This window comes from Andrographis paniculata, unplaced genomic scaffold (genome assembly GCF_009805555.1).
Source record: "Andrographis paniculata isolate CXL003 unplaced genomic scaffold, ASM980555v1 Contig32END, whole genome shotgun sequence".
NCBI lineage: Eukaryota > Viridiplantae > Streptophyta > Magnoliopsida > Lamiales > Acanthaceae > Andrographis > Andrographis paniculata.
In genome coordinates, this window is record NW_026137565.1 from 1,641,590 (window position 1) to 1,665,292 (window position 23,703).

A 23,703-nucleotide genomic window follows, 5' to 3' on the forward strand; every position below is an offset into this window, starting at 1 on the left:
AATACGGTACCAAATAGGGTAGTTGTTGGCCTCACCAGATCTCTGCCACCAGTCCTTTCACTCATTGCACTAAGAAGTCTCCCAAGTCGATAGATAAAAGTTGTGATATCCTTAGCCTTTTGAATGTAGGGTTTAAATTCATTCATTTTTCTAATATTTTCTAGCATGAGATTGATACAAGAGCTGCACAAGGTGTCCAAAAAAGACCAGGAATGCACTATTTTAATAGTCTTCCCGTCATTTTATAATTTGCTCCATTATCCGTCACAATTTGCACAATATGCTTATTGCTAATTTCTTAACTTTTTTCTCAAGCAGGTCAGCCAACATTATTGCATCATATGACTCAGTTAATGCATCAATAGACTCCAAGAAAAAATTTTCCTTTGGACTATTGACAAGAAAATTTATCAAGTGTCATTTTCTTTTATCTGTCCACCCATCTGACATAAGGGAACACCCATATTGCTTTCAAGCTTCCATGTGGTTTTCTTTCAATTTGTTTGTTACATTTACGGCATCCTCAAGAAATGGTTCCCACAACTCATGATAACTAGTAGGTTTCAAACCAGAACCATATTGCCCGAAGGCCTTAACCATAATCTCATAACTTCTTGATCTGAAAGCATTGAAAGGAATGTTATTTTCGTAGAAAAAATCGGCAATACACCTTTTCGCTTCTTTTGTTTCCTCTTTTCCTTTTTAGAAGCTTCAATGATTTTATGAACATAACCCCACACATGTCTTTCTTCAACAATCTCTTCAAGATTCGTTCGAATTATTACACAACAAATGACTTACTTTTTTTTCCAACTCTTGGAGGTTCTGAAAACTTCAAAGTTGTTTGAGCCAACTTTCTTTTGTTACTTGTTCATGAACTTGGATGCATAGAAGGCTTGGAAGATGAATTCGTAGCCCCCATAAATCGATTTTCTTCTAACTTCTCATTGTCTTCGGTATCCTCAAAATAATCAATTTCGATAGTACTTCGCGATGCTTTATTCATCAGATTTTTTCTCATAAATTGACGTATTTCCTTTTGTTGTGTTAGGGCACTTAACAACATCGTCGTAGCTCGCAATTATGCTTTAACCTATTGACCTCGTAATGCATTTGTCTATGACAAATAGCACATTCAGTTAAATCTTTATTATTCAAAATTCGGCCAAAATTTATACTTTCATCCTGGATCAGATGATTCACTTTTCTTGTCAGATCATTTGATAAATCTTGGACATTTTCGTTATTGGCCATTAAATTAGTATTTGTAAAAAAATATATATAAAATAAAATGCATAAGTATAAGTCAATTATTAAAATATGAATAAAATTAATACAAATATCAAATATTCTTAAAAAGAAAATCAATAAAATAAATTAGAAAATATAAAATACAAAAATAAAAAATGATTGTCATAACTAATATTATATAACTGTACAACATACCTAATATATTAGATAATACTAATATAGTAATATATTATATATATATCCACTAAAAACAAAAAAGAATTGTGCAGTGCAGTTATACTAGTATATTATACATATCCTCACTAAAAAAAAAAACAAACTACCATTACAAAAAATAACATATTTGTAACAAAATGTTCGTTTTTAAAATCCACGTAGCTAACATAATTCATCTCTAATATTGTCCCTATATTATTAGTAACAGAAAAAATGTAGTTATGGACGACTCAGTACACTACATAAAACACAAAACTTCTTACTTGATGTGACAACAACGACGGAATAAGACATAAACGAAGACAGTGGAGATGGAGGAAGCAAGAGAGACTTAAGCGAGACTAACCACGGAGGTAAAGTTAAATTTTAGGATTGGATTTCAAGTTTTATGATTGGGTTTAGGGTTGGATTGATTTTAAAACAAATTTAATCTGGCAGGATGGCATCGTCAAAGTGACGCTTGAACACCAGCCTCGCTAGACGGCAAGGCTATCTATTATGGGCGACGCCATAGAAGAAGATAATTTGAGGTGAGCAAATGTAGGCCTCTCGCATTTAATGCAATTGGAATAATTTTTTAAATTATTATTAATTAAGTAAATTTTGACCATAATTATTACTATTGAGTGTTTGATTTAATTATACATTAGTATTGTTTTTAAAATATATAATATATTAAAAAATTAATTATAAATAATTTATTTAAATAAATATAACATATTTTAAATCTAAATTATAAAACTAACCCTTCCCTCGTTGTACTTCATTTTTTGTCTTCTTCTTTTTGTTTCAATTGTTCACTTTTTTAATTCTTTCACTGTTCCACTCAATCTTTCTATTTTTTTCGTTCATATAGAACAAAATCATGTTCCCTATCTACACATACCGTCGGTCCTCGCCGCCCGCCCAAGCCACCAAAGAAAATAGAAGATAAATATCAAGTAAATAATTATTTTTTAAAAAAAAAATTAACCTAAACATTCTAAATTTCTAACTATATCTTTTAATTTTGTAGACCACGGCATTCAATCTCCATCCTACAATCACAAAACAACGGTTGTTGTGTTGATGCGGCTGTTGTTATCGGTTGGTGCTATAGGTATATTTTTAAATATTTAGGTTTTTTTTTTTTTTTTGCACAAACATATATTTTTATTTTGCACCTTTTTTTATGTGAAATTGTTATTTATTTTTTTTTTTTTAGGTGAAAAGATACTTTTTTGCCTAAAAGTTTTAATACCAAACCAAATGATGTGTCTTCTGGTTCTAACGAGCCAAATACTAGTATTAATGCTAATGATATTACAAAAAGGCCTTGGCAGAATTAGATGAGGACAATGATGTTATTGGTGATCCTAATATTCAAAATGCAATTGAGAGTTATCCCTTGAAGTTAAAGATGAATTAAGGTGACGATATTTGGTTATGATTCCTGTCAACCATTATGACATAATTTTTCATTAAATCAATATAATGGAGTTAAAAGAAAGTTTCAAGAGGCATGGTTCAAAATTTTTATTTGGTTAGAATATAGCATGTCAAAAAATGTTGCATTTTGTCTTTGGTGTTATTTATTTTTTGAATGTCATAAACATGACGATGATGCATTCACCAAAGTTAGGATTTATAAATTTTAAAAATGACTATTAAAAAATGCAAAGAGCACAAATGTAGTGGAAATAGTTCACATAATTACGTTAGAATTAAATGTTTTGGTTACAAAGATCAAAAGCATAATCTCAATTATGGGTTTGCGCAAAAAAGTGGTGAACTAAAGATTGCTTATCGCACACGATTGACTGTTGTTGTTGTTGATATAATTAGATATCTTTTGGGACAAGGCCTAACTTTTCAAAACATGAACGAAATGAAGAAGTAAACAACGTATTGAATTCAAATTCTCTTGGCAATAATCAACTGACTTCTCCAAATATTTAGAAACAGATTATCAATGCATGTGCTACAGAGGTAAGAAATGTAATTTTGAATTACATTTGGAGATAGATATTTTTCTCTTTTAATTGATGAGGCGGGGGATAGTTCTATAAATGAACAAATATCAATAATTTTAAGATTTTTGAATGACAGAGGGAAGTGATTGAACGGTTTTTTTGTATGATATGATAGTGATACTTGTTCACAGTCATTGAAAAATGCTATTTATGAGTTTTTTTTGCAAAAAATAGATTGTCATTTTCAAGACTAAGGGGTCAAGACTATGATAATGCATCTAATATGCGGAGCGAGTTCAATGGACTCAAAACACTCATTTTAAAGGAAAATAGACATGCACACTATATCCATTGTTTTTCTCATCAACTTCAACTAGTTGTTGTTGCTAGCGTGAGGAAAAATGGGTATGTGTTAAATTTCTTTGAGTATATTTCGATGTAAGATGAGAGATAATTGGAGACAACAATAACACAATGCACTTGTCAAAAATAGGGTAATGTCTTGGCGGGAAAAATGAAATAATCAAGAAATGACCTTAGCTCGAGCTGGTAATATACGTTCGGGTTCTCACTTCGTGGAAATTCTTCGAATTTTTCAGTTGTGAGATTGTAATGCCTCGATTTTGAAGTGTATAAAATAATATTATATTAAATAAATATTTTAATAATATTAATGGAATCAAAAAATCAATATACTGGAATAAATTTTATTCCTATTTTATATATCGATTATAATTGAAGAGACTGTTAAAACGGTAAATATAGATATAGATAAGAATAAATATAATATATATAATATAATAATATAGATAATGATAATGTTAATAATAATAATAATATATAATTACATATATAAATGTAATTAATGAAATAAACTCACTCTTACCTTCGAGTTGAAGCAACAACGTCCAGGGAGGAAGAAAAGAAGAGGAAGAAAGAAAGAGAAAAATAAGAAAAAGATTGAGCGGTCCGATTTCAATTCCGACTTCGGTATTGTATTTCTTGTTATCAGTAGAGTTTAATTATAATTTTAAATATGAATTTGGATATTGGGATATTAAATTAGAAATTCTTCATAAATTTATAATTGACTATTTGTCTATTTAATCGGCAAATTTCTTTAACTAATAACCTTATCGTATTCCTATGACCGTATTTTGAGAAATTTGTATCGATCTAAATTGAATTAAAAACGGCAGAGTATTGCACCTGCCTGTTTGTTCATATGTTTAAGGATTTTCATTTAATAATCGAGCGGTATAAATATTTTAAGGTATAAAGGTTTTATAGCAAGAATATCGTATCTACTAAATATAAAATTTTGAAGTCCAATATGCTAATTATAGAAATTTTTTTTTAAATAAACAGGTAGCTCCTCTCAATAAGCATATAACTCATCTTATTTGAGTAAGTAATGGGGTATGTGTACGTTGGAGGAGATTTGAGTGAGATTGCAAAAGTCAAGGAGTGTAGATAAGTGGTAAGCAATAGGGGATTAAATCTAATTTTAAGAAATTAAGTATGCATGTTGCATGTGATTACGATTAATATGTTAATGTGTTGTTATGTGGATCATTTTGTCAGTACATGTATGTATTTGTATATGTGTGTGCGTATGCATGTGTGAGACTTCGTATTTTATGATATTTGATATACATATTTTATCATGTTGGTGAATTTCTGAAAAGGAAGATAGGTAAGCCGTCTCACCAGCATTTTTAGGTAAATTCACTTATTTGACATATTGCACACATATTACACGATTTATCAGATATATTTTATGGATCTATCGTTTAGTCACTATGTGTGGTAGTGCTATGCGAGGACATCATCTGGGGTTAGGGTATTCAACTCCGATATATCGTAACACTTTGGCATAGTGGACGATAGTAGTCGGTCAACAGGATGACTTAGTCGCATTGTAGTTAAGACGTATTTGTTCTAATCATTCGTGTTAGGTGTTATTCCATTCATTGGACTGATGTGAGGTCTAGCGGTAGTTTATGATCATATGTCAAACTCCAAATATGATCGCGTTAGGGCACGCGAGGAGGAGTAGAGTTTTCGGGTTTCCCTTGGGTGATTCCAGTTTGCATGGATTCTTCTACATTACAAATGGTAGGGCTAGATAGGAGGGTCCTATCTTCGCTATCACAGACTATTAGGCGTCTTGTGGTTAATGGCGACAACATTCGACTATCCATGTATTGATTATGGAAGTCGTATGGTGGGTATATGGAAGTGACCGTGTGACCATTATATTATTATGGGTTTATCAGGACTTTTCTTGAGCCGAGGGTTTTCCGGCTATTCATTGATAATAGTCTACTGAGCTTGTTATTATAAAGCCGAGGTTATTCCAGCTGCTCACTTTGACAGATGTATATATATATATGTATAAGTGCATGGTTTGTCGAGTTCGACAACATTGTTGCATTATTTCACTATTGGCATGGCATGACACTTCATCTGTAAACGGCGGAATCAAATTTCAGTTTTAAGTATGACACGACACATTTTTTAATGTTAGTTCTTAAAATGAATTTAATTCTAGACTATTTTTAAGAAAAATATTTGGTTCAGGTATGCATGGAACTTCCGGGACAGGAGACGTTTCGGGATATGAAAGACGGGAGGAGTGAGTGAACTTGCCTCTCATGTATTATATCTACATTTTTAACCAGAAAAACCTTCTGTTTAGGAGCTTATTTTTGTAAATATTCATAAATTAGATTTTTTAAAAAAAATAATAATGTGCTTTTATAGTTAATTTTAGCCTTAACAATGTATTGTGGGGCCCAAAATAAAAGGTGGCGGCCTCATGATGCAGTGTGGCAGTAGTATTTCTAGTATGAGCCAACTGGGGTTGTTACATGGATGTAATGAAAGAAGTAATTTAAACAGTATTTGAGGATGGTGATGATCCAAAGAGTCGGTCTGTTACGGTTAGTTTGATTGATAAGATTGAGAGTTTTGGATTTATATTCATTAGTCATATAATTATGCGTTTATTTGTCAAAAACTTTACAACAAAGGAATCAAAATATATCTCTTGTTGTGCGATTGATACAATCACTGAAAGATGTACTGAGAGAATTTAGGAATAATGGTTGGGAGGTTTTGTTGAAAGAAGTAACCGGGTTTTGTTTTGAAAATGAGATTTTTGTGCCAAAATGGAAGATGATATGTTGGGCCGAGCAAGAAGAACATTGGATGGGAAAGGGAACCCTTATATCCACCATTTCCATGTAGACATATTTCTACAGGTAATTAAACTCGATTTATTTTATAACAATATGCAATCATTATTTCATATTATTATTTTATGTTTTTTTGAAATTATAGGTTGTTGATATTATTTCTCAAGAGATGTGTATACACCCAAACAATTAATTGGGGCCGGGTCAGCGTAGGTGCAGTCCAAAGACATTTGCGGCCCAAAATACGGCCCAAAATAGCAGCGGATCTTTTGACCCGTCTAGCCCATCGTTCAAGGAGGTCCAGCTCGACTTTGAAGCAGTCCAACAGAGGCAAGAAGGTCAAAGAAGTGATTAGAAAGTTGTTGAAGCTGTTGGAGAAAAAAGTAGGATAAGATCTTATTCAAACAAATTCAAAAAATAATTAACTATTTAAAGAAGATTCAAAAGAGCAAAAAAAGGACGCCATTCACCATGTAATCTTCTTCTTCTTCATTATTTTCTCTATAATTTTCCCATTCTTGTAATTTTTCCAAATCTTTACAATTTTCTTCAATTAATTTCAATTTAATTTTCAGCTTCCTTCTTGTCTATTTTACCTTCTTTTTTTCATCAATTTTTCGGTTATCATGAGATAGCTCGGATCCTTTCTTGAGGAGGCTGGGGAACCCTACGAACAAATCAATTCCGACAAGATTTTCCGGTTAAGCCGCCGGTGGTGCGATTTTTTACGACAACAGATTGGCACGCCTGGTGGGACATCAACGTCTCGCGACTTTTACATGCAACTTCACAAAAAACCGATACCGCCAACAACTATGGAGATGTCAAAAAACAAAAAAAAATCATCGGCGATTCGTATCGCGCCTTGTGCAGCAAGCTGCCCCACGCGACGAGCCTTCTGCGGCTGCTGGAAGATCGAACCAGATCATTAATCTTCCAGCCAACATCCTTCAGGAGCAGATTCGTGAGGAAATTCGGTCATCCATTCATGGATCCACCTTGGATCTATCTTGGTACATTACCGACGTTCTGAAACCCGTCATTCAGAACGAGTTTTCTTATGCTTCTGGAGGAAGAAACTTAAAAAAGCAAGGCCCGGAAGGTTGATTCCAGCTAGCCAGAGATTTGGCCTCCCGCAGGCTTTACAACCAGCTTCGTAGCAGATCCGACCACCCAGGCACTTAAGTATGACTATGTTACTCTGTTCGGTACTCAAAAGATTTTACTGAGGAGAATCTGATAGATTGAGATCACAACTTCGATCATATATTCATTATGTGCGACGAGAACCTGATTTCTCTAATCTTTATGATGTTGAAGGCTTTGCGAATAAGATGGTTGCTTTTAGAGCCGATACTCCTTTTTATTTGATATATCAACTTATAGTATTAGAATTGTCTTGCCCGTAACAACTGCAACAATCAAAAGATTATTTTCTACTATGAAGATTATAAAAATTGATTTGCGTAAGACAATGCAGATAGTTTTCTTACGAACTGTCTAGTATGTTATATTGAAAAAAAAAAATATTTTTGTAACTGTGAAATTAAAAAGATTTTACAGAAATTTTAGAATATGGCGACCCAAAGATTACAATTATCGCACCGAATGTAAAAAATATTTCTAATAGTTTATTTTATTTTTATTAAGTGATGCCCCCAACTACGAAACTATGGCTCCGCCCCTGCCCACAATCCACATATATAGTGACTAAATTATTCATTATGTTGGGGATTATAACCACCAAGTGCAAAAAAACTTGCACAGGTCAACCCACAAAAAATTACAACCAACAAAATCGAATGTGCAACAAAATTAGTAAATTCATAAGTGAGATATGACAAAATATACACAATAAAGGAAAAAATAAAATAATGTTATATAATAAATATAATATGATATATAAATATATGTAAGTTGGTAAGTATAATATATGTGTGTATGTATGTATGTATGTATATGTGGATGTGCTGTGTATATGAATATTATATATATAGATAGATTATGAAGTGATGTATGTGTACGGACAATAAATGCGAAGTTGATGGATGTGAGGGAACTTACAGAGATGTTGAATGAGTTTTTTTATACTCATATTATTCACTGCGAAAGACATATATATACACCAAACCGTCATACAAACAGCGGAGACAATTTGGCCAACAATAGAAATCGTGTTCATAAACAAAACGTCCACGTAGCATCCATATATAATATACGTAGCTCATACGTATATAACATTCCCCCTTGGATGCTTTAATTGCAAAAAATGTGTCTCGTTAAATCCTTACTATGAAAAAACCATGTGGGAGAAAATCATAGTGAAGGAAAAAGAGTACATCATTCTTCTATTAATGCGCTCCCCCTGTTTTGGACTTTATTTAATGCCTTTCATCCGACGCATTCCAATTCCTTGCACCAGTTTTTTGAATGTTGCAGTCGGTAGCGCCTTCGTAAATAAATCTGCAGAATTTTCGGACGATCGAATTTGTTTCACATTAATTTCACCATTTTTCTAAAGATCGTAAGTGAAAAAGAACTTCAGAGATATGTGCTTTGTCCGATCGCCTTTAATATATTCTCCCTTTAACTGAGCTATACAAGCTGCATTGTATTCAAATAATACTGTATGAGATAATATATCATCAGAAATCAAGCCACAATTTTTCTGAATATGGTGAGTTGTAGACCTCAAGCAAACGCATTCATGACTGGCTTCGTGAATTGCTAAAACCTCAACATGGTTTGAAAAAGTAGATGTTATCATCTGTTTAGTAGATCTCAAAGAGATTGCGGTTCCACCACAAGTAAATAAATAGCCAGTTTGAGATTTTGCTTTATGTGGATCAGACAGATAACCAGCATCAACATAACCAATTAATTCATTTCGAGATTCACTTGAATAAAATAAACCAAGGTCATGAGTCCCTTGAAGATAACAAAAAAATGTGCTTGATACCATTCCAATGGCGCTTTGTGGGGGATGCGCTAAACCTGGCCAGTAAATTTACTGAAAATGATAAATCTGGCCTGGTACAATTTGCAAGGTACATTAATGCGTCAATAGCAATGAGATATGGTACCTCGGGGCCAAGTAATTCTTCATTTTCTTCTCTTGGCCTAAATAGATCTTTTCTGGGATGAAGGGATCTGAACACCATTGGTGTACTCAGAGAGTGAGATTTATCCATATAAAATTGTTTTAATACATTTTGGGTATATGTGGACTGATGAATAAATACTCCATTATTAATATGATCCACTTGTAATCCCAGAAAATATTTTGTCTTTCCAAAATCTTTGATCTCAAATTCTTTCTTTAGATATTCAACTGCAATTTGGATCTCTTCAGGAGTTCCAATTAAATTGAGATCATCAACGTATATAGCAATAATAACAAAATTTGATTCATTTTTCTATATAAAGACGCATGGGCATATTGAATCATTAGTATAACATTATTTTATTAAACATTCACTAAAACGGTTATACCACATTCGCCCTGATTGTTTAAGTCCATACAATGACTTTTTCAATTTGATGGAATACGATTCCCTTGGGTTTAATTTGTATGCTTCAGGCATATTGAATCCCTCAGGAACTTTCATATAAATATCAGTATCCAAGGAGCCATAAATATATGCAATAACTATGTCTAAAAGACGCATATCGAGCTTTTCTCGCACCGCTAGGCTCACAAGGTATCTAATGTTATTCCATCGACAACTGAAGAGTATGTTTAATCAAAATCTACTCAAGGCCTTTGTGAGAATCCCTGAGCTACAAGACAGGCCTTATATCTCACAATTTCATTATGCTCATTTCTTTTTCATACAAATACCCATTTGTATCCAACTGGTTTTATATCGTCTGGCGTTTGAACAATTGGTCTGAAGACCTCCCTTTTGTTTAATGAGTCAAGCTCTTATTGAATCGTATTTTCTCATTTTGGCCAGTCATTTCTTTGCCGATATTCATGAACCGGTGTTGGCTCTAGATCCTCATTATCTTCCATTATATCAAGTGCTAAACTGTATGCAAAGGCATTATCAATAACTATCTCTTTACGGTTCCAATATTTTCTTGAAGTAACATAGTTAATTGAGTTTTCAATAATCTCATCATGTTCTTCAAGATCGTGCTCTTCTGGAGCAATTATTTCAGGGTTGACTTCCTCATTAGATTGAGGTTTATCAATGTCATTCCTAATATTTTCATGATTATCATCATTAATTCCTCTTTTCTTTTGAGGATGTGTGTCTTTGGAACCGAGTGGCCTACCACACTTTAAGTGTGTCGCTGATTCATTAGCACTTGTAATTTGTCCATCAGGGACAATTATTTTAGCCGTAGCATTAGGAGCTTGGATATATGATTGAGTGACTTTGCTCGAGTCATTGAATGCATCCGGTAAATTATTTGCAATATTTTGCAAATGTATAATGCGTTGAACTTCTAGTTACATTGCTTTGTACGAGGATTACAAAAATTCAATGGAATTTTCCAATTAATATCCCTTTTCGGTTCATTTCTGTCTCCCCCTAATGTCGGAAAATATGATTCGTCAAAATGACAATCTGGAAATCTTGCAGTGAATAAATCACCCGTCATAGGTTCAAAATATTTTATAATTGACAGTGATTCATATCCGACATAAATGCCCAATCTACATTGAGGTCCCATTTTTGTACGTTTGGAGGGTGGAATAGGAACATAAACAGCACAACCAAAAATACGTAGAGAAGATATATTTGGTTCGTGACCAAATACTAACTGCATTGGGGAATAGCTATGATAGCTTGTCGGCCTAATTCTTATAAGTGTTCCTGCATGTAAGATTGCATGCCCCTAAGTTGAAACGGGCAACATAGACCTCATTAGTAATGATCTATATATCAATTGCAATCTTTTAATAAGTGATTCTGCCAGGCCATTTTGTGTATGAACATGAGCAATTGAGTGCTCTACATTAATTCCAATCGACATACAATAATCATCAAATGCATTCGATGTATATTCACCAGCATTATCCAGACGTATAGTCTTAATTGGATTATAGGGGAATGATGCCCGTAATTTAATAATTTGGGCAAGCAATCTCGCAAATGCCATATTGCGAGTAGATGATAAACAGACATGTGACCATCTGGTAGATGCATCAATAAACACCATAAAATATTTAAATGACCTACACGGTGGGTCTATTGGTCCACATATATTCCCGTGTATTCTTTCCAAAAATATAGGTGATTCAATACCTACTTTTGTTGGCGATGCCCTAGTTATCAATTTTCCCTGAGTGCAGGCAACACAGGTTAACTCATTTGAGTTTAACACTTTTTGACCTTTTAATGAATGGCCATGCGAATTCTCAATTATTCGCCTCATCATTATACTGCTAGGATGCCCAAGGTGATCATGCCATATTTGAAAATCGGTAATCTTTTGATCTACCGTGAGGTGTGTTTCAACAACACCTAATCTAGCGTACTATAAGCCAGTAGAGAGTGAGGGTAATCTCTTAATGATGCATTTCCTTTTATCAATGATATTGGTGATCAATAAAAATTCACCATCGATATCACTCAGTTTCAATGTGATAACCATTTTTCTGAATGTCCTGAAAGCTCAATAAATTTCTTCAAGCTTTAGTGGCCAACAGTGCATATTGTATCACAATTTTCGTTCCCGCGGGGAGAAATATAATGGCTTCTCCAGAGCCTTCAATTAATTTTGCACTGCCACTTATTGTATTGACATTCATTTTTTTCCCTTTTCAAATGGGAGAAATATTTTTCGTGTTTCAATATAGTATGTGTCATTGCACTGTCAATGAAACACATATTTGCATTATTTTGATTGGCATCCATTTAACCTTCACATATAAATAAACGTAGTATTAATAAAGGCAAATATAAATATTACAAAATGCATTACAAAAAGGTAATATGCGATAATCTAAATATTACAAAACATAATGTAAAATGACATAATATGTCTATCACTGGGGTTTGCTGGATCTACGACAAAATCCGCTATATTAAGATGCGTTGTGTCGTAATCCAAAAGATCATCATCGGGGTCGTCATCATTATCATCATGATTAGTCTCGACTTCCTTCCCTTTTTTTCTATAGTGAGGCTTGATAAAGATCGGCTAGGTGTTTGGCTGTTCTGCAGGTATTGGCCCAATGGCCTTCAATGCCACACCGATTACAAATGCCGATTTTCCTTTTTCCCTGTTTAGCCTTTTCGGTTATATCCCCATATTGGGGTTTACTCTACATCCTGTTAACGTCAAAATTGCGGCGATTGTAAGGGGTATATCGACCGTGTTGACTCTCACGACCGCGAGCACGTCCACGGCCTCTACCACGTCCTCGGCCTCGTTCAGAAAATGTCACATTCGCTTCAGAGAACAGACTGGAACCAGTGAGCCGGGACTGATGATTTTTCATCAGTAACTCATTATTTTGCTCAGCTAATAAATGACATGCTATGAGCTATGAGTATTTTTGAAAATTTTTCTCACGATATTGCTGTTGCAGCACAATATTAGAAGCATAAAAGGTAGAGAGAGTCTTCTCCAATTTATCATTCTCACTAACATTTTCTCCGCAGAGTTTTAACTGAGATGTAATCTGATGGATAGCAGAGTTATACTCTATAACAGTTTTAAAATCCTACAACCGCAGGTTAAGCCAATCATGTCGGGCTTTCAAGAGAGTGATATATTTCAAGTGTCCAAATTTCTCCCTTAATTCATTCCACAAGTCTAGTGGATCTTTCACCGTCAAATATTCAGACTGTAGAGGAATGTCCAAATGATGACGAATGAAAATAATAGCCTTAGCCCGATCTTGGCTTGTAGCCGCATTTTCACTGGCAATTGTATGAACAAGGCCCATTGAAACCAGATGCATTTCTACATCCAGGGACCAAGTCAGAAAATTATTGCCGGTGAGAGACAGAGGTTTAAAAGAAAATTTTGCAAGATTTTCTATAGTTTAGAAAATAGATAATATAGATAGTATAAAAATAAAACTTACCAAAAATAAAATAGGTAAGAGTCTTCGTGTTGATAACGTGTTATATAATAAATATAATATGATATACAAATATATGTAAGTTAGTAAGTATAATATATGTATGTATGTATATGTGGATGTGTTGTGTATATGAATATTATATATATATATAGATAGATTATGAAGTGATGTATGTGTACGTGCAATAAATAGTAAGTTGATAGATGTGAGGGAACTTGCAGAGATGTTAAATGAGTTTTTTTCTACTCATATTATTCACGGCGAAAGACATATATATACACCAAACCATCATACAAACAGCAGAGACAATTTGGCCAACAATAGAAATCGTGTTCATAAACAAAACGTCCACGTAGCATCCATATATAATATAAGTAGCTCATACGTATATAACAAATAACTTAATTAAAAAAAAAAAAAAGACAAAATGACAACTATTTCAAATAAAGGACAATCAATTGAAGTGCCCGATGAAAATTTATTCACTCTTAATACTAAAAATAGAGTATGGATCAGATTCTGAAAATTTTATTTCAACGTGATGCTGAATGTTTATATCAAATATGTAATGACATGGCATGATGGTATAATATGATTGATTAACCATGTCATTACATGATTTATAAACATTAACAATGTGCTGAAATAAAATTTTTAGGACATGATCAATCTTAGTAAAAATAAACTAAAAACAAGGACTATTGTACAAAAATGTATTCTTACTTACGATTAAAAATATTTAAAAATTTTTACTAAAAGAGGAAAAACTTGATGATTGGAGCTCTAGAATCGTTGACCAGTCCTTTAATAAGCCCACAAACAGAGTGAGGTAGTAAAACTAAAATGAAGTGCGGCCGGATGTGAAATGAAGCAATAAAGTGAACGTTAGCGTCATGGTGAAAGCGCGGATAGAGATTGAATAATGTGTGTAGAATGGAAGGAGAATGAATAAGTAGGAATAATTGTTTTTTTTATTCCTCCCTTAATTTTGCCTTTTAAGTTAAAAGTTAAAGGTACGTTTCTTTTGATAGAATTTGAAAAATTTTGATTTAAAAAATTTTGGTCTATGAAAGTAAAAAGTGTATTTTTTCTCATAGTTAAAAAGATAGAATTTGAGGTTAAAAGAAACAAAATAATAATAATAATAATAATAATAATAAACCGAACATTATTAAATGACCGAAAAAGACTTTTTCCCTCTCCAAGAAAGATGTCCTTTCAGCTGCTCAGGAACTTCACTGCATCCTCTCACGTATCGTTCATCTCCCCCAAAATCATCAAAATGCCGATTACCAGATTATCGTCGCCCAAGAGGGAGCTAAACGCATCTGTTGAATCGAGAAGTCCAGGTCAGAAATCTTTGGAAAGTCGACCAATTTTTAAGTTCTTTTTGGTCATTTTACAGAAAATTGCTCAGACGAAGCTTTCGTTTTGGTGATTATTTTAGGTACCGAAAGTGTCAGTGATGATTGCGCGGGGAAGCTTCGCGTCTTTGTTCGGAAGAAAAGGTCCCAAGGAGCCGTTAAAGAGGTTAAGGTTGACGTTGTTGATCAGAAGGTGATATGCGGATTCTATTTATTTTTCGATGTGTGAAGAAATTTATGAGCTCTCTTGGTTTAGCATATTTATTGTTTAAAATTTCATTTTTGTCGAGTTTAGCGGCGGTGCTCTCTGATTAAAGTTTTGTCGCCATTGTTGTGATTGATTTATGCGTTCATGATGATGGGAAATTAGGGTTTTTGCTCATGAGGAAAGGGAGATTATTAATTGCGACCATGATGTTTAAACTTTGAATGGCTGATGCATATACTTTCTTTCATATTTGGATATGATAAACAAGTTCCTCCTTTCTAAATATTGGTAAACATTAGATATATTTCTTAACTGGGCTATGGTGAATTGGAGTGCTATCGACTTAATTACGACGGTTGTTTGTCCAGAGAAATGTTTTGAAATTGCTATTCCTCTTGTTTGGGTATTTAGTAACTTACTGCCGTGCCTGAATTATAACTCGGGGGGTTCACTGGATTATATGAGATCCTTATAGAACAAATGCTTAGTATATGACTTCCATGTTAAATTTCAAGTGGTAAATAAGTTTACCATGATTGGATAGGCTGCAGTAGTTTAAAGTTCTTGACATTATTTGAGTCGTTTTGGTTGGACTTTTCTGACTATATTGGGTGGGTCAGGCTGTTTTGCATGATGCATTCCTACTTAATATGAAGTAAATTGGTTCCAGAATGGCAGCGGATGATGCTGAATACCCCCATCTAATGGCATTGCACCTTGATCTTTGATTCTAGCATTTGTTGTTATTTGCTCTGATTTTAACTGTCATATTATTGATTTTCTGTAATGCTATTGATCCTGATGATGTAAATATAGCATGCGACTTATATATAGCAGCTTAATCTTACTGTGAAGTTGTATCATTGCATTGCTTGACGCAGCAGCCTTACAACCTCCCTGAAATTGAAGATTTTGCATATGGAAAGGTCAACAATTGTATGCACACAAGTATGTTACAAACTTGAAAGTCTTATATCCTCTGAATCCAACAATATTCTTGGAATACATATATAATTGGCCTTTCTGTTCTTTTGGGTCATTTCTCTTGAGTTTTTAAAAGAAGCTGTCGGTCTGCATTTTTGGGATGACTTTAGGGATTTGTAGCATGATATGCTGTGTGTTTATCTATAATAAGAGCCAATAAAGGCTAAATTCTGAAATTTTCTGTTTTGGGGTCCCTTCATACCTGATCGTAATATACTTTTATTGCCCTCAGAATGCCACGACACAGATAATTCTAGCTTCTTGTGTCCCAAACTGAAGTTACTAATTTTTGTCTGATACAAAATATGTCTTTAGATGAGCACAACTTTTTTTCTTGCAGATGTCCACTTGTGAATTTAATGAGCATTAAGGATTCGATGCTAATAGAAGCTCGTGTATTTAGTTGGAAACAAAGGGATGCCATTGTTTTAAAATAAATTGGGATTAATACTAACTGATCTATAATTTATCTTGAAATTTAATTTAAGTTCTGTTGACAGCACAAGTACAACTACCTCTAAACTGGGAAAAGGTACTTGAAGGGATACGCAATATGAGGTCTTCTGAGGATGCTCCCGTTGATTCAATGGGGTGCGAAAAAGCCGGTTCTTCCCTTCCTCCTAAGGTGGTTCATTTTTAGTAATATTTCCATGCAAAGTTGAGACATAAATCTTGGGCTCCATTAGTTATATATGTCATATTTTGTGTTGAATATTTTTTTCCAGATTTCCTAACATGAAATTTTTTTATTGTTTTTCTATGCCTTGAATTTCGTTTATAGTTTACTATTTTGGATTTTATTTTTACAGGAAAGAAGGTTTGCAGTTTTGATATCATCACTTTTGTCAAGCCAGACTAAAGATAATGTTACTCACGGCAAGTCCTCATTTATTTTGCTCTAATTATGTTGATCTTTGCTTTTAAAAGAAAAAAGTTTAATTTAATGATTCCCTGATTTATGATTTACCGGACCACTCTTTTGTTGTTTATTGTCATTGTCGAGACCTGAAAATAAGTTTATGTTTGTTGACTGTCGCCTTTGGTTCTTTTTAATCGTGAGAAACAAAAACAGCATCATCTCTTTATATTCTAGAAGCTCAAAATTGTCTTCAACTTGTTGCCACGTTAGTGAAAAAACAAAAAGAAAGATTCCAGGAGCCCTATCTGAGGTGGTCGGTTATTGGTGGCATTGTTTTAAAGGCTTTTTTTGTCTTTTTTTCAGCTATGATATAGATTCATAATCATTACAATTATAGCTGATTAACTAGTATAGTTTCTTGAACCGGTAAAGTTTGAATTACCTTTTTTTTTTTTTTATACGACGGTCACACTAGGCAACCATATGTGGCTGGCAAGATCCGGAGGTGTTGGGGTTTAAACCTATGACCTCAAGGTCACAAGTTTACTCCCACACCACTAGGTCATGCCGTACGGGACCTCAAGTTCGAAGTACTTGATTGCCAAGCCAGTTGAGCTTGGGTAAGTGCTGCTGTATTAAGTGGAATGCTGCATACTCATATATTTATCTTTTTCATATTTTTATGCTATATATAATACATTATTTGAAGTCCAAGACTTATGGATTGCTGAGGGCCTCAGAAGCTGAGCCCCTACTTACAAATGCATCCAAGATCCAAATCTTTCACTTTTAATCTACTATTATCTTGAACTCAAGCTCAAGTTGACTTCATGTCATCCATATTCAGAATTTGTAGCATCCTTCGTACAATTTTGTCTTAATAATTGATATATTCGTGATATATTTCTTTTTAATTTTATTTTAATATTTTTCAAACCGTGTCTTGCAGGAGCTATTACACGCCTACTTCAAAGCAATCTGCTTACAGCTGAAGCCATTAATGATGCAGACGAAGATACAATCAAGGGCTTAATTTATCCAGTACACACACCCTTAGTTTTCAACTATTATAATGTTATTGCTCCATGAGGCTTAACTCGGTTTGAGTGCTTCATCTCACTGCTTGTTCGATTTTGACTGAGCAGGTGGGATTTTATTCCAGAAAGGCAACCAACATGAAAAAAATCGCAAAGATTTGTCTCTCAAAGTATGATGGAGACATTCCAACAACATTGGAGGAGTTGCTCCAGCTTCCAGGAATCGGCCCTAAAATGGCTCATTTGGTGAGATTTAAAATATAAACGGAAAATTACATATTGGTCCTCTATAAAGTAGCGCCCCTAAAATGGCTCATTTTGTGATAATTTGCAATCTGGCCAAACCTACATGATTAAATTTGCAATCATGAATTGCTTGACTTGCATTTCATTATAAAATTGTGGCATTGTTCCTTCTCTAGGTTATGAACGTCGGATGGGATAATGTTCAGGGAATTTGCGTCGACACTCACGTTCACCGTATTTGCAATCGTCTTGGATGGGTTTCTCGTCCCGGCACTAAACAGGTACAGTCATCCTATTGTTATGTTATATGGAAAAATTTTACAAAAAGAAAATATTCAATCACTTGGACAAAATGCAATGGTGAAAATATGACAAACACATTGATCAATAGTTGTATTCTTCTAGAAAACATCGACTCCTGAGCAGACTCGAGAATCCTTGCAGCTGTGGCTTCCAAAGGATGAATGGGTTCCCATCAATCCTCTCTTGGTATGTTTATGCTTACGACATCCTTTATTTATTTCTACATATTTGCATGAACGCTTTTAGATGGTTTCTCATAGTGCGCAAATTTGATAAATTGAAATCAATATATAGAATCTGAGCCAAATGAATCTTAGAATTAGTGCTGTTATGCGAGCCAAGCTAGTCGAACACACCCAGCTCGAGCAATGTTCGAATATTGAATACTCGGCTAGACACAACTAACAGCTTGCATAGGATACACATTGGAAATTGGTGTTTGTTAATTTGAATTAAATTAGGTGAAAAAGATCAGTAGGGGACAAAAAAATGGGAGTTGTACATTAGGAACATGTTTGATAGGGATGGGTTCTTTGTCGTTGAAGAGCATCCTCTTGCGTGGTTATGGCATTTCTGTGCAAGAGGAACTTCCTGTCATAAAAATAAATAAATAAATAAATAATATGCAAGTACTTTGGCACATGTTTTTTTATGTGAATTGATAATAACAGGTATTATTTGTCTTTTACGGTAAGAAAATATAAAAAGTAAAATACTCCCTAAGTTTTGAGTATATGCTCAAATTTTGGTGTAGAGATTAGCTCATTTAGACTCAGAAAAATGAATATTTTATTGAAAAAGTGATAGGTAATTGAGGATAATTTTGGAAATTTAGTTAAAAAGTAAAGTAAATGAAAAGAAAAAATGTAATAAAGTTAGTGGTAATTTGTTGTAAATAAGTGTTGAATGAAGGATAATAATTAAATGTTGATTAGTTAACTCTGCCAAAATTAGTAATGGAATAATTTAATGGATGGATTAAAAAGTAAAGTGGGAATAAATTTGGCTGACGGGGAGTATTTTTATGTTATTTTTTGGATTATTAAAATAGGTTGAGTGAAATGTGGGTTAATTAGTGGAGAAATAGTAATTAAAGATTTAAAGATGAATTGAGCTTTTTTTTTTTTTTTTTTTTTTTTTTTCAATATGGTAGGAGCACATTTTTTTAGACAAATTAATTTAGTAAAATATGCACGCTTTTACAATACAGATGGAGCATAATATTTACTAAAGATAGACATGAAGATACTTTTGGATGATAAAAAAAATAAAAATTAGCACACTTTGGATGTCGAAGGAGTAATATAAATGGTAAGAAAGCCTCTGTTTGTTTGTTTGTTTTTAAGCGTCATTTGTTTTTAAAAGAAATACGATATTTTGTTTTTTTGAAAAAATCAATCTAACTAAAGCATATAGCCAAAACTTCAAGAAAAAAATTCTTGGGTTGTTCTTAGTTTTGGAGTAGAAGTTATTTTAAAAAATATATATATAATGTAATAATAATAATTTGTAAAATTTAAATTATTTGAAAATATTATCATGTAAACAGTAGTTTCTTGATGGTGGTGAAGGAAGAAAAGAACTTTATTATATTATTGGTTATTCAATGTGAGTGAAAATGTTGGTGAGTTCTTAAAAGTCCTTTTTCAGTATTAAATGAAAATCAAATAATCTCCAATAAATAATTGCAAAAAGAAGTTATGTTTTCCTCTCTCTCTCTGAAGTGTACTTTTTAAATTTTTTAATTATATTGTATTTTCGGTTTGAAGGTTTTATGGTAAATATTGTTGGATAAATATTTTGCATGATATACTGTCTAATATGATGATTTAGGCATTTGTGTTTTATGTTTGTATAGTGGTGTTTGATATATGATCTTTTATGAGAAAAATAAAGTATTTTCTTGAAAACTTAAGAAAAAAGTTCAAAAAAATAAATAATTATAATAATTTGTTCGAGAGTTTTTATTGTGTTATGTGTTTTGGGAACTACTATTAGGTTGGGTTCGGGCAAACTATTTGCACTCCACTAAGACCTCATTGCGATGTATGTACAATAAAGAACCTTTGTCCTTCGGCATTTAAGGAGACACAGAGGACGTCACCAAAACCTAAAAGGAAGCGTAAGTAGCACAATTATCGTAATTGTGTAGTTTTGGATATGATGATTTGTGTGATATATTCATGATCCCTCCCTACCTAGTTTGATCAATTAGATGTAGGTATTTTGGAATATATATACACATATACATATATGGTAAATGCTGCTGAAAATATTTGAGGGATGGTGATGATTATTGTTGCTTACTTGCTTGTGTGTTCAATGTTGATTAATCCTTCCATTTTAAAATCATTATGATCATTTTATTTTAAGAAAAGTTAAAAGTTACATTTACACACATGTATGTAGATGTGTGAATTGATCTTTGAACTTAGGTATAGTCGGGTGGGTTAGGGGTTTTTAGATTTTAAACATGGTCGGATCCGGGATAAGTTTCGGGTTTAAAGTTTTATAGTTGGGTGGGTTAGGGAGCTTTGAAATTTTAAACTCGACCGGATCTGGAATGGATTATGAGTTTTATCAAAAATTCTTCCTAAATCGGCTTTATTCCAATTCTGTTAAATTAATACTTAATAAAAATTGATCTTATACTCTCTTCGCCCCTTAACAATCTATCCATTTTTAAATACTTTTTTAATTTAAATATATTATACAAATGCTATAACTTTTATATCATACAATATTAATATAATTAATTTAAGTCTTTTTATCTTTGTTTTTACTTTATTTCAATATAATACTAAGATTTTTAAAACTCGCGGATACATAGTCATGGGACTGAGAGAGTATATTTGTATACTTATAATGTTTAAATTTAAATTTTCAAAGTTTTACTGTTTTTATTATTTTTTTATTTTTCAAAATTTTCAACTCATTATTCTTTTACAGCTCAATATTACTGTACTTATGTCACTGCAATTAGAAATATATTACCACCTTTTGTTATTGAGATTTTTTAATTTAAAATATTTAATTTTTGAATTTTTTAAATTATAATTTATTTTATAACATAAAAAATTAAAAAAAGACAGATCTACTTATATATATTTTTTACAATGTAGTGGTTCGCATGAACCCAACAAATTTGAGCGGACGGGTTCTAGGACTGGATTGAGCTGATTTTGGAGTCTGATTTACCAAATTCATCCTTATATATTAAAATGCCACTTTTTTTTTTTTAATATTCAATAACATAATATTTCGTCCGTCTCAATACAAATAGATTATTTGAAATTTTATAGTAGATTAGTTTTGATATTTTAAATTTTTTGTATTTATATGTAAATTAATTGCATGTTTTATAATTTATATAAAAATTAAATAATATTTTGTTATTAGTGTATGATTATTTGTACTAACTACTAATAGACGAAAATGGTAAAATTGATATTTTAGTTGGAACAGAAAGTATAATAATTCAACTATTTAGGATGTGTTTAGTAGTCGATTTTGGATTTATGTTATATCCTGAATAATAAAATTTTGATATATATATATATATATTAATGTAGTGTTTTAATTTAAAATTAAACTTTATAATAATAAAAATTAAAAAGAAATATTTTATTTAATATTTGATTTTGAAAATTTATATAAATAGAAACAATTAGATGAAAAATCAACCTTTTTTTTTTTTTTTTTCTCGCATTTTATGCTTAACAATAATACTATAGGGTCTTGCATATGTTATTAAAATTTAATTCGAATTTTGAATAACTATAACAACTTTACTTAAAAAATAAATAAATTGAGTAATCGACTAGTGTTCTTATTTAAATGAATTATATACAGTGAAAGAATTATAAATGCAATGAAAGGCTTTATTGATGTGTATATACAGAAGGCTATCAAAAGTTGTTTTTTAACAAAAAATATTATATAAATTTTTATTTTATTTTACAAAATATTATATTAATATTTATTATTTAAAAAAAAATCAAACAGAAATCTTTTGACTTGCATACCTTTTGAAGTTTTAGCACTAATTATCAAACAAAGATGAGCTTTTTTGTTAGAAACACATTAGTAGTGTAGATTTGTAAGTTATTAATAATAAATTGTGATATTATTTTTTTATTTTTTTATTTTTTTTTATACGAGTAGTATTTAATATTTTAAATATTTTTATAATTATATCTTAATAAAATATATGCAATATGGATATTATTTTCTCAATAATTTTTTTAATATAATATAAATAAACAAAAATATACATTTATTTATAATTAGCTTAAAACTAATTTTATAAAAAAATAAAAAGTTTTAAAAATGAATAAAAATATTTATTTATTGAAAAGAGATAGAAATAAAAAAATTTTGAATGGTCTATACGTAAGATCAATAAGTTTATTAAAAATAGAAATATATCATCTTATATGAGACGAACAACACAAGAAAAATACAGATGAAGTAATTTTTTTTTTTTAAAAAGTATGTTAAATTAAATATATAATTTCTTTACAAAATAATATTATACTTATCAAATAGTACTAAATCTTTTACTCCATCCGTCTCATTGGAATGGTGGCATTTGCTTTTTGCAAGTAGATTTTTTAATATTAGTATTATATTGAATTGTAGTGAAAATGACAAAAATACTCCTATTAGTATGCTGTAATATAAAAGTAATGACATTTGTGTAATATATTGTAAGTTGAAAGGATATTTATTAGGTTAGGCAGACAGTACAGTTACTAAATTAGGAAATGGTAACGAGACGGACGAAAATAGAAAATGGTAACCTTTCAATGGAATGGAGGGAGTATTATTTTTAAAATTTTCAAACACCAAAAACCTATATAGAAACATAGGGTGTGTTTACAGTAAGGTTTTGGTTTTGAGTTTCGATTTTGAATAGCAAAAATTTGAATTGAAATAGTGGTTTGATGTGATATAAATATGTATTAATGTGATATTTTGAATGTAAAATTAGATTTTAGTATAATAAAATAAATAAAAATTGAATGTTTGATTT

At 31.8% G+C, this 23,703-nt stretch overlaps 1 protein-coding gene across 3 annotated transcripts; it reads left to right on the top strand.

Annotated features, from left to right (window-relative positions):
- Positions 1-14,858: 14,858 nt before the first annotated feature.
- LOC127248070 (endonuclease III homolog 1, chloroplastic-like) lies at positions 14,859-20,974 on the top strand. 3 transcript variants are annotated; one of them, XR_007837969.1, is made up of 11 exons: positions 14,859-15,016; positions 15,115-15,224; positions 16,121-16,187; positions 16,724-16,848; positions 17,033-17,099; positions 18,032-18,123; positions 18,228-18,365; positions 18,542-18,646; positions 18,771-18,854; positions 19,879-19,979; positions 20,667-20,804. XR_007837969.1 is itself a non-coding variant. In XM_051270229.1 (10 exons), the coding sequence occupies exons 1-10, from the start codon at positions 14,878-14,880 to the stop codon at positions 20,796-20,798; spliced, it is 1,059 nt and encodes a 352-aa protein (XP_051126186.1). In that variant the 5' UTR covers positions 14,859-14,877; the 3' UTR covers positions 20,799-20,974. The 3 variants fall into 3 exon arrangements, 2 of the variants coding, with proteins under 2 accessions (XP_051126186.1, XP_051126187.1); XM_051270229.1 differs by lacking the exon at positions 19,879-19,979 and having other exon boundaries at positions 20,667-20,974; XM_051270230.1 differs by lacking the exon at positions 19,879-19,979 and having other exon boundaries at positions 16,124-16,187; positions 20,667-20,974.
- Positions 20,975-23,703: the final 2,729 nt, after the last annotated feature.

What these genes read in the sequence shown, in the direction of transcription:
- LOC127248070 (XM_051270229.1), top strand. Translation starts at nt 14,878, where the DNA reads ATGTCCTTTCAGCTGCTCAGGAACTTCACTGCATCCTCTCACGTATCG. An exon ending in CTCGTCCCGGCACTAAACAG is followed by an intron (nt 18,647 to 18,770) that starts GTACAGTCATCC and finishes GTATTCTTCTAG; the next exon opens with AAAACATCGACTCCTGAGCA. An exon ending in TTCCCATCAATCCTCTCTTG is followed by an intron (nt 18,855 to 20,666) that starts GTATGTTTATGC and finishes AACTACTATTAG; the next exon opens with GTTGGGTTCGGGCAAACTAT.